This window comes from Cystoisospora suis (assembly GCF_002600585.1).
Source record: "Cystoisospora suis strain Wien I chromosome Unknown contig_2812, whole genome shotgun sequence".
Classification (NCBI taxonomy): domain Eukaryota; phylum Apicomplexa; class Conoidasida; order Eucoccidiorida; family Sarcocystidae; genus Cystoisospora; species Cystoisospora suis.
Window position 1 is genome coordinate 454 of NW_027155608.1, and position 11,768 is coordinate 12,221.

Below are 11,768 nucleotides of genomic sequence, written 5' to 3' on the forward strand. Positions count from 1 at the left end.
ATGTCTGTATATGCGCTGTGTAGGTAGATTTGTCCTTACAATGGAGAGAGACTCTTCATCTCCTAAGAGAAAGGCTTGAACTACATGCATCGCTATCACTCTCTCTACGAGGTTATGAAGATCTCCCAGTCTAAAGAAGAAAAAGGAGAAAGAAGAAAGAAGAAAGAAGACATTCGCCAAGAATGAGAAACATCGAGAGAAGGAAGAAAACGGAGAAAGAGAAGAAGAAAAAGAAACTTCAAGATGCGAGTGTCTGTACAGACACCTGGACGAAAGAGGAACAGGTACTACTCGTGCATCATACATCTGTCTGTCTTTCTTTCTACATGTGAAGAGACACCTGCTATAGGAGAAAAAAGAGAAAGAGAAAGAAGAAGAAAAGGAAGAAACTAAGAAACCTTCGCCAGGTGCTATGAGCTGTCTACAGAGACAAAACAGCAGGAAAAACTGTCACGCTCTCTCACCCCCAATCCATCGATAGGAAGAAAGAGAAAGAAAGAAAGAAAGAGTGAGAAAGGAAGAAAGAGTGAGAAAGGAAGAAAGAATGAGAAAGGAAGAAAGAATGAAAGAGCCACATAGATATGTCTATCTGTCTCTATAGCAATATCTATCTGTAGTGGTATATCGACAGGTAGGTTTGACGTGGGCTCTGTCTATTCGATCACCCTAGATACAATCCAGTAGTGCACATGCAGTAAGGAGAAACACATACAAAGAAAAGGCATTCCTATTCTCTTGTATGATGTCTTCCCTCATATACATCTATATATATGAATCTATAGATATATACAAAGAGAGAGAAGAAAAATAGATAGACATATATACAGAGAGGAGGAGATATGGATTGCATGTGAAGACAAAGCCTAGAGAGACGCCTCTTCCCTGTTTGCTTCATACAGCTAGATAAGCCTACGGACCATCATTAGCCAAAGAAAAACGAAAAGAGAAAAGACACAGAGAAAGAGAGAGAGAGGAAGAAGACAGAAAAGAGATGAGAAGTGATAAAGAAATGCATGCATATACATATAGGTGGATTTCTCTTTGTCTCTGTATGGATGTGCATGTGTGATGCGAGGCGAGGTGTGTATGGCGGCGTGACGGACTTGAATTTTGGGTCGAGAATTTTCATCTCTCGGATCGAAGCGGCTATTTCGGTCTCTCCAAATAGCTGAGCTATCAAAGGATTCTCTACAAGAAAAAAGAAAGAAAGAGGAAGGAAAGAAAGAATGAAAGACCAGGAAAGAAAGAATCCTCTTCAGTGGATAGGACATGCAAATATCTAAAGAAACGGAGGCAGATAGATACACAGACTGGAGCTGAAGACATAGCTAGATTGATATAGATAGATTAAAGATAGATAGATAGATTAAAGATAGATAGATAGATGGATGGAGGTAGTATTGAGTGTGTATGGCTCATGTGCTAATAGTGAAGCCCTCCTAGAAAGAAGGAAAAACAGGGAGATATATATATATATATAGATATATATAGATATATATAGATATCTATATATATATAGATATATATAGATATATATAGATATATAGATATATCGACAAAGATAAGAAATGAAGAAAAGAAAGAAAAGGCAGGAATAGATTTGTAGGTGGAGACATCTACGTAGCTACGCAGAGGCATTCTACTCTTTTCCCTCCTTCTTCTTCTTCTTTTGTCCCCTTACTTTTGAAGTATCAGAGGAGAGATATGAAAGAAAAAGCAGCAGAGTGGTCGAAGCTTCCCTAAGATTGAAGAAGCGTTCTATCAGACCCGCATTTGGACAGAAAGGAGAAGAAGGAGAAGAGGACAACCACTGTGTCTATTACGGCACCCCCATACACACACCTATACCGAGAGAGAGAAGTCTAAGTATCTCCACGTGAAGAGAGATAGTTGTCTTCTTCTCTTACACCTTGCGAACTGCAGAGAGAGGAGACATTCCTCGGTCTCTTCTTTTGACTTCAAGAGAGCATCGAAAGAGACATCGATGCTCTCTTGACAAATCGATTCAATCTCTTTCCTCTTCCTTACCGAAGAAGTTCTGTAGAAAGGGCATATCCTTCAACTTCGATCCGAATCGATCCCACGCAGTCACATGCGATAGAACAAGAGCCGTCTCTCTTTTCTCTTCCTCTTCATTCTCCTTCTTCAGTTCACTTTCCTTCTCTTGGCTCGAATCTCTTTCTCCTTCTCCTTCTTTCATAGCCATTCCCGTGCTGGGATCTCCTTTCTTTCTTTCTTCTTCTTGTCCCTGGAGTTTCTTCATCTTTTTCTTCTTTTCTTCTTCTTCCATGTGTCTCTTGTATCTTCTTATAGCCATCTTCTGTCTCCATTCAGCCGCTTTCTGTTCCGGGCCGTGCTCCTCATCTGTAAAGACGCTAGAGACACTTGTCTTAACTTTCGAGAGAGTCTGTGAGACATCCTTCCCGGTCTTCGCCACTGCATGCGCCAGGGTCTTCACTACAGGAACTTGCTCTGCTAAAGATTGGAAGGTTTGACTAGTTTTGTCGGAGATATTCTTCGAATGATCTTGGAATCTCCCTAGTAAGGATTGTGTATGTGAAGATATCTTCTGCGTTAGAGCTGACGCAGCGGATGCGAGATGCGTCGCTTTCTCTTGGACTTTTGTACCTACCGACACACCTTGCTGGGTCATCTGCGATGTCTTAAAGTCATCTAGAGCCTTCTTTAATTCTTCATTCTTCTCCATATCTCGCTTTACTTGCTCTAAGACAGAGCGAATGAAGCCGCTACTCGTGCCAGAAGATCCATGGTAAGAAGAAGAAGAAGATCGAGATGTATGACGCTGTCGATGCTGCTGATGATAAGATCGATACGAGGAGGAGGAGGAGGAAGAAGAAGAGGAGGAGGAAGTGTTTTGATTTGAACGGGTGTCTTCTTTAGAGGCAGAAGAAGACGTTTCTTTCTGTGGATGAGGAGAAGAAGAGAAGAAGAAAGAGACAGAGTGAAGAGAAGAAGAGGAAGGAGAGATGTGGGATGAGCGAGGGAGAGAGAGAGAGGAAGAGAGAGATGCTGTGAAGGTGAGAGGAGGGGGCTTTAGAGAAGAAAGAGAGAGAGAAGAGGTTGAAAGAGAGATACAAGAAGAAGAGAGAGGTAGAAGATGTTTGAAAGAGATGGACGATGAAGAAAGAGAAAATCGAGGGGAATAGCTGGTAGGCAGGGAGACAATCCATGAGTGAAAAGAGAAGAATCGAGGTAAACCAAGAGAGAAACAAGATGGAGAAGAAAGAGAAGAAATAGGAAGAGAAGAAGGATGACGGGAGATAGACGGAATTGCTGGATTGATAGAGAATTCAGATGGAGAAGACAGGAGTGATAAGGATAGAGAAGAAAAAGTTACCGGATTGAAGCCAATGGCATGGTGTCTTCCATGCGATAGAGAAAGTTGGAATTTTTCTGACAAAGTGGAAGGATCTTGAGGAAATGTAGAAGAAGAAATCTTCCCCAAGCCCCGAGAAGAGGAAGAAGAAGAAAAGGAGAAGAAGGGTGAATTGCGTTCACGGGATAAAGCCAAGACTGACGATGTTGATGAGGAAGATGCTGAGGAAGGAGACGAGACACAAGTCGCTTCAGCTGTACATACACCCGAAGTCCTTCTTGCTACTGAGTCACCTACCCAACGTGGTGGAGAAGAAAGAGCGAGAAGACTTCTTCCTCGACATTCCTGATGAGAAGCGAGCAGCAATCTCTTCGACAATCTCCCCACCCCTCCTCGAGAAACTCTTGAAAGGTACGAGGTCAGTCTCATCTTGTGTAGAAAAGAAAGAGGAGAAGAAAGAGAAGAAGAAAGAGAAGAAGAAAGAGAAAAGCAACAAAGAGAAGGAGGGGGAGAAAAACACGACAGGACGGTCTGAGAGAAAGAATAAGCACTTGAGAGGAAAAGAAAGAAAGAAAGAAGTCCTCTGAGAAAGGAATCTTGGGCGGATAACGAGTGAGAGTAGAATGGTCTACTTTTAGACACTGTCCTGTCAGAGCTTTCCTCCTATTTTCTCCCTCGAGTGTAGCGAAGCAATCAATGAATAGAAGAAGAAAGAGAAAAAAGAGAAAAGTATCAGACCAACAAGGAGATGAAGCAAAAGAGATCTTCTGAAGAGGAGAAAAGAAGCGAAAGGGAAGAAAAAGACACAAGGAGAAGACCAAGAGTGAAAGAAAAGAAGAGAGAGAAACAGAGAGGAAGATAGGGAAATGAAGAAAGGCGAAAGTTCTGGAGGTTCTCTTTGCACGGAAGTTTTCACAAAGGCAAAGTGAGCCACCCTCTCATGCAATGAACGGCGGTGCATGCGCTCAACCTCGCTATCCATTCATACGAGGGGTCGATAAATCGATTGTCTTCAAAGGAGGAAAGCATCGATTGTTTGACTGCATGACTCCCCCATACTCCTCCTACTACAACTACTACTGCCCGCACATCCAAGACAGAGATAGACAGACTGTAGAGATAAGTGGCGAGTTCAGAGGACAGGATTGATCGGATGCGTATCGTGGAGAGGGAGAAAAGATGTAAGAAAAGAGAAGAGAATCGAAGAGACTTTTCTCTGTTGGTGACGCTAGTAAGGATAGTAAGAATAATGAAAAAGGAGAAGAAGAAAGAGAAAAGACCTGAGTTAGTACATGTGCTCGATTTCCTACCGAAAGCGGCTGGACGGAGGTGCTTCGTCGAAACACTTCGCACCCTGCCTGCCTGCCTCCCTGCGTTGAGGTGGGGGCGTAGGGTGAAACTTCTTTCTGTTTGGATACTATAGAAGGACTTCAGAAGGAGTACATGCACGGAGTCTCTTCCTTTTTACTACCCTTTGGGTTCTACGTGAAGGGTCAGAGAAGTCTAGGGATGAATGAGAGAGAGAGAGAACAACATCGATTTAGAGAGAGACATTTACATGTTGTTGGGACAGGTGCTGTGAGTCCCCAGAGGGGAATATAGTCTGGATGCGTGGATAAATGGTGGCGAGGTCGTTGTATAGAGCATTCTGTATCTTTTCGGTGATAGCGATGATAGAGGAGCTATTGTAGAGAAGAAGAATGGAAGAAGAATGACAGCAGAGACGATTTGCTCTGTGAGTGTCCCTGTCAAATTTCTTTCAGTTGAACAAGTTTCTCTCTTGTCTACAGGATGTACAGGTACAGCTATGAAGGAGATTGAACATTCTTTTCGGGGAGGATTGATGTTTCTAGGAACTCTCCGCCTAGTTCATTTCCAACACGACAGTAAAGAGAGCGCGAAGAAGAGAGAGACGGAAGGGAGAGAGAGTTGGTAGCTTTCTCACATGAATCGGTATCTAGTTTCGTAGCTTAGGTTCTTCTTTTCTTAGAGTCGTAACCTTATTCTATGAAAGGGTGTGGATGTAAATAGAAATAAAGACCATCCAGAAAAAGGAAAGAAGAAAAAATCAAAGCACAGTTTGCGAAGGATGTTGATAATGAGAGAAGAACGCAGAAGAATACCCTGGACACTCATTTCCAATAGTACCTTCACACGCGCAACAGGAACGAGTGATTGACGAGTGAATTCTTAAGAACTGCCGGCCTGTTCTCATCATCCTCAGTTAAAGAAAGGCCTGGGTCTTTCCGACTAAGCTCCTCGTCTTTGGCGAGATTGTCTGTGTGGGGAAAAGTGGAGAAGAGAACACTATGGAATGAAACCCGAACAATTACAGGGAAAAATGAAGAAATCAGAGCACCGCACCCCTTCGCTGAGACCTGGAGGCGCGAAGGCTCACCAGCCAAGTAAGAGCAGCGAGCGATAAACCCTGAGAAGAGCGACAGTTACACTCAAACCTGCTTTGCAGCCACCCCGGCATGAGGTGTACATACAGCTCGAAGTCATGTGTCAGCGTCCAAACACCTCAGCAACAGGGGGAAGTGCCCACTGCAGAAGTGGGGATACACACTAAGGTGTTCCTATACAGAGACCATCATCGCGCTGCTATCACACAAGTGACGTGCCTCAAGAAAAGTACCTGAAGCCAGAGGAAAACTCCCGAGATTTTGAGAAACGAGTACATATGTCGCATAAGCTTGATGACTAAGTAGTCTCAGATAGAATATAGATAATGAAATGTATATAGAGACCGACAGAGGCACAGTTTATACAGCAGTAGGTTGACATAGAACCCTCCAACCCAATATGACTCTGGATGCATGGCCAGACGACTTCATGTGCTCTGTGTGAACTTTTCTGGAAAAGTCGGAAACTACAAGCTGGAATATGTACATACACATTAACTGGTATTCTTCATGGACTGTACTAAATGGTCACTTTCCAGGTGCGCGTATACATGTATATATAACCTTGTGCATGCGTCTACATGAAGTAAAGGAGTAGAGCGACAGGAACAGAAGTCGACAGATAAGCGGCCTGACAGTTCAGGAATGAGGAGATGTCTTTATACAGTTACATGTCTCATAAACAGAGAAAGGTTTCTCGTATTCTACGTAGAATATGTGGATGACTAGCGAAAATAGAGTAAGAGAAACGTGTCACGCACACGGCCGAGTCGAGAACTCACATATGACAACTCGAGTGAGGACATATCTATATAGAGATATCTATACCTATATAGGAAGTCTGAAGTATACACGTACTTGACAGATACGGCATATGCACGTGGATGGAAGGGAAGTAGAAAGGGAGGGTATAAGTCGCATATGTACCTCCAGAGATGCCAACATAGAGACGCCCCTCCCTTAGATGAAGGAGACAAATGTCTAAGTAAATCATAGAGGTATCCTATAGATCCAGCTACCGCACGTACACGAGGTATATGTATGTGCATACGTCCATATATGTGAGTTCGTGTAATGGTAAATACATACACTATAAACCATATATGAAGATAGCTTTCTTTCTCTCTACATATGTTTGTGCTGTAGATCTGTTTCGGTAAGCTTTGATCTAAGTCCATGACGCAGTTCAAAAGTCACATCCCAAGAGCGACCAGAGTGCCTTCTAAGCTGAAAGAAAAGTTTCTCTCTCTTTCTATTCACATACAGAGGAAGATCTCTATCTATGTTGTGTATGTGAAAGAAGACCATAGACTAGGGTGGAGTCATCTTCAAGTGTCTTTATGTCTTCTGTATGTCTATCATCTCGATACATATAGAGAGAAGCTGCCTAGCCTGCCCTTCGGGAATGTGCGCTATACATCAACAGACGCCGAATGATTCAGGAAGTCTTTCTTTCTTCGTTTCTTCTTTTTCTCCTTCTTGTCTGCTCTCATTCTTTTCTTCCTTCTTCTCTCTCTCCTAATGTTTTCTGTACCCTGCGAGATTGTAAGAGAGAGACGGAGAAAGAGAGATGAGACAGCTGGAAGTGACCCTTGTCTCCAGTTCATCTTCTCTCTTGAATCGCTTCAATCCCTCGGTTCCTTCTCAAAGGAAAGAGAAGAAAACACCTGAGGAAAAGTCTAGATGTCTTCTCTCCCTCTCCTTCTCTCAGATCAGATCTCCGTTTATCTCCTGAGACAAAGAAAGGGCTACACCTACTTCCATACCTCCCTTCATCTAAGGTGGGGCTTCCTCCCTGCAACCTTTACTTCTCCTTCTTCGTATCTGCGTCTTGTCCTTCATACATATATATATCGAAACATCCGCCGATGTGAAAATATTCTTCTTCACTTCTCTTTTTCGCAGTCTCGATTTGTTCCTGCGCCCGTCGATTGGAGTGTATGTACAGCGGCTCGCGGTAGAGGAGTAAGAAAGACATAGCAGAGCAGGCTGCTGCCTGCTCTCCTTCATGTCTTCTGTAGAGGAAGAGACAGAAGAGAAGGTTCTTCATTTGTAGTTAGAGAAAGAAATTCATGAAAGTAAAGCTTTAAAATAGCATCTTCTCTCCGCCTAAGACAAATAGAAAAGCTTCTGAAGAAGCAGAAGAATAGAAGCGACCAGGAGGAGAATGGGAAGAACGGACGACGTTAGGCCGCCTGTAGGAGCTTCGCTTGATTCAGCCATCTAGAGCTTTCTCGACTTCCGCATCTAAAGGTCGCAACTTTCTTTTCTCTCTGTCTCTCCCTTTCTTTCTTTTCTCTCTCGTTTTTCTTTCGGGGTGTTACCTCTTTGTTTCATTCACTTCTTCTTTCTTTTTCTCTCCGACTATCGAAGTTCTTCTACTCCTCTTAGGCGTAGTCATGATAGCCCAACAGGAAGCTAGTCTATCTATCTGTCTACACCTCTCCTTTCTCCTCTTTTTCTTTAAGCTTCTTTCTTCTCCTTCTTCTTTCTCTTGTCTTTTCTTTCTTCTTCTTTTTCTTCCCTCCTTCTGGCTATCTTGAAGTCTTCCCTCTTTCGTTCAGACACTTCAAAATTCCGGTTTGTAAAGTAAAAGGACCTTCTCAAGCGCTCTCATTCCCTCCGGGTTTCTTCTTTTCTCTTCTCTTCGTTTTCTTTCTTTCTTTCTTTCCTTCTGTCCCTCTTTGTCTCGTACCATTTCTAAGGATTCCGGTTCTTTTCCTGTCTTCTTCTCTTCCGTTTCTTCTCCTCTCCTCATGTTTTTCTTTCTTTCTTCGTTGTCTTCTTGTTAGAGGCCTTAAAAGAGGATTTGTCTATTCTCATCGTCACCCTCCTTCGTTCTTCTTCTTCTTCTCTTCCTACTCTTCTTCCCTCTCGTCAAGTATCTCCTTTTATCCCTGGGAAAGACATGACCTACACCTCTCAGGAATTACCAGTCTTTCTTCATCTTCTCAAAGAGGCGGTAGGCGAGATTTCCTGCTTCGCACAGCACATGTCTCGTCTCGACAGAGTGAAGACAGATCTGTCTGTCTCTCCTTCTCTCTCTTTTTCTTTCTCGATTCTCGTTGCTTTCTCTTGGACTTCGTGAAAGATTCCTTATTCTCCCGTTAATCGCCTTTTTACTCTCCACTAAAGACTTCCGTCGTGGGAGATTCATTTAGTTGATCCACTTCTTCTCTTTCTTTCAGCTCTTTTCAACAGAGGGAGAAGATTCAGATTGACAAATTTCTTCTATTCTCTCGCTTTGCCATCTCTTCATTCTCTCCTTTCTTTCCTCTCCCTCGATTCTGTCTGTCTGTCTTTCTTTCCTTCTTTTTTCTCTCATTCTTTCTCGTTACAAGAGGCTTCTCAGCTCGCTTCTTCACTTTCCTCTTTGGCTCGAAAAGACCTTCCCTTTCTTCTCTCGTTACGTATCTTTCGTACTTAGACACGCGGGGGTGTGGTACCATCAACAGCGAGAGGAGGGAGCGAAGGAGAAGTCTCTCTCTTCTTCTTTCTTTTCATCTGTTTCTTCTCTTCTTCTTCTTCTTCTCCTCCATCCCTCTCTTCTTTCTCTTTTGTGTCTTCAGACTTGTCTTGAATTCTCTTTTTTTCTTTTGCTTTGTACCAGGGGCTTTCCACGCGAATGGAGAGAGAAGAGAGGGATGAGTATCATAGCCTAGTCTCTTTTTCTTTCTTTCCTCTAGATTGGCTTAAGCGCTTTCTTTCTTTCTGTAAGTCAGGGAGATGGATAGATTCTTTCTCCTTCTTCTACCTCATCGTTCTTTTCACTTGCAACTAGCTATCATGATGTGTCTTCCATAAACCACGACTCTTACAGAGAGAAGACTCTCTTCTCTTGTTTTCTTCTCCTTTCTCCGAGACTTTCTTCTTCACTTCAGTGCGGAAGATTTCTTCGCCATGTCGCATGCATGTGCTTCTTCTCCCTCTCTGACTTACCAGAAACGGCCGTCTCTCTCTGAAGAGAAGAGAAGAGAAGCTTCATCTGTCTATCCAGCAGGAGAAGGGAGAAAAGAAGACGAAGAAGAAAAGAAGAAGAATGACGGAGAAAGCTCCTGCTTTTCTTCTTCTTTTCATGAAGATAGATCTACGAAGAAAGATGAAGTTCGAGATATACACCAGTTTGTAGAAGATATCCTAAATATTTCAGACCATGATCTTCTTCTCAACACAAGGAAAGATAGAAACCTCTTCTCCTCTCTCTCAACTCTAGATCACTCTTCTTCTTCTTCTCTTTCATCCACTGGGAGAGAGGAGGGCAGAAATTCTCAGGGGTGGAGAAGAGGAGAGTTGGTATGTCTCGCCGAGAAGATGACGCCGCATGCTATAGGAGAACAGAGAGAGGTGGTCTGTGCAGGAGAGAATGAAGAAGAAAAGAAGACGACGAGGAGGAGAAGCATGACGCATCTTAGCTCAGAAAATAGGCCTTCTGAGGGGAACCGAGAGGCAGAGAAAGAAGATGAAAAAGAAGAGGAAGAAGAAGAAAAGAAGAACAACAAAGAAAGAATGAAAGATACCATTCATTCTCTCCATCTTCAATCTGTTGAAAGTGATTCTTCTTCTTCTTCCTCCTCCTCCTCCTCTTGGTCTCCCCCTACCTCATCTTCTTCTCCTTTCCCTCTTTCCGCATGTCTACCTTCTTCTTCTTCTCTTTCAAATCCCTCTTCGTCTACTTCTCCCTGTCCTTGTTCTCCTTCGTCTGCGGCAGCTTCGGTTTTATCTTCTCTTCCTTCTGTGTATCTATCTCAAGTCGAAAAGAAACTTCAGCAACAGCAGCATGTCTCTCCAGGTGTACATACACCTGAAACGTCTCAGTCGGGCAGACTTCTCAACCCGTCACACTCTCCACCTCCTCCAGATAGTCATGAAAAGACATCGTGTTCTTTGCATGCATCGAAAAAGTCCTCTCAAGTCTATTCTTCTTCTTCCTCCTCCTCCTCGTCTCATTCTCTCCTCCCTCCTCCACATACACCTCATCGTCTTTCTTCTTCTCCTCCTTCTGTAGACACCTCGGCATCTTCTCTTGCGATTACAAACATACGGCAAGCGGCTATCCAGGCAGCCCTGGACGGAAGAAGAGAAGACGAAGCAACACTTCGAGAAGAGCTCTACTTCCATCGACAAGATCAAGAAAGGTTTCTAAGGAGGAAAAGCCGGAGAGATGAAGCTGTTTCATGGGAGCTCAAAGAAGTTCTAAAGAAGGGATTTCTTCTCAATGATATTATCGATCGAATCGACAATCTCGAGGCATGTGAAAAGAAGGTAGAATGAACAAGAATGAAGACACTTCTTCATCTTCTTCCTTTGTCGCATCCCCTCTCTTCTCTTCTCTTCTCTTCTCTTCTCTTCGTTTTCTTTCTCCCTCTCTCTCTTAGGCGTTCTCTTTCTCTTTTAATCACGCTCTCTCTCTCTCTCTCTCATTCTTGGACTTGTTTGAGGTAGCTGTACATGGGAGTCTTTCTTCATGCTTTAGTGGTCTTTCCTTCCTTCCTTGAAATCTCTCTTTTCTCTCTCTTCATCTCTCTCACTCTGGATAGACAGACGTCTTCACCTAGCCGTATACATACACGTGTAGTAGATAGATAAATAGATAGATAGATTAAAGATAGATAGATAGACCCGTAGATACATCTTCGTAGGCACATATCATACAAAGGAACATATACGTATATGTATAGACTTATGTTGTCGGTGTAGGGTGGAAGGAGCTTCACAGGGTGCGGAGAAAAGGGAGATTTTCTGGATGGCGATCTCTTTATCTTTCTCTCTCCTGTCCCTCTAGAAGAAAACTGAAGGCCGGCCCCAAACAGACTTTCGGATTTAGGTCTCCTCTCTTTCATTTTCTCCCTCTTTTCTCTCTTTCTTTCACATGCGTGTTTAGGCTTGTGGTGTGTCTCTGTCTTCTCGACATTTTCCTATCTTGTCTTTCTAGGCTGAGGAGAGGGAGACGCCTTCTCTCCGTACAGATATAGCAGGTCTACATCCAATATATATGCGCTTATCTATCTATCTTTAATCCATCGATC

At 43.2% G+C, this 11,768-nt stretch overlaps 2 protein-coding genes across 2 annotated transcripts in view; one reads left to right on the plus strand and one right to left on the minus strand.

The window, feature by feature from the left end:
* Positions 1–39: 39 nt before the first annotated feature.
* CSUI_005798 (mitochondrial import inner membrane translocase) lies at positions 40–4,214 on the minus strand (the record flags this gene model as incomplete). The annotated part of the gene is made up of 3 exons (XM_068065968.1): positions 2,029–4,214; positions 1,104–1,188; positions 40–130 (listed from the first exon to the last, which is right to left on the minus strand). Coding segments are annotated over exons 1-3 (1,914 nt in total), but the record flags the coding sequence as incomplete, so codon positions are not given.
* Positions 4,215–8,019: 3,805 nt separating this feature from the next.
* The window catches only part of CSUI_005799 (uncharacterized protein), a gene marked incomplete at its 3' end in the record, with an annotated part of 12,037 nt that continues 8,288 nt past the window's right edge, over positions 8,020–11,768 (plus strand). Inside the window, exon 1 of the mRNA XM_068065969.1 lies at positions 8,020–11,004. Coding sequence (XP_067922056.1) covers positions 9,643–11,004 — 1,362 coding nt within the window. The remainder of the gene's footprint in view (positions 11,005–11,768) is intronic.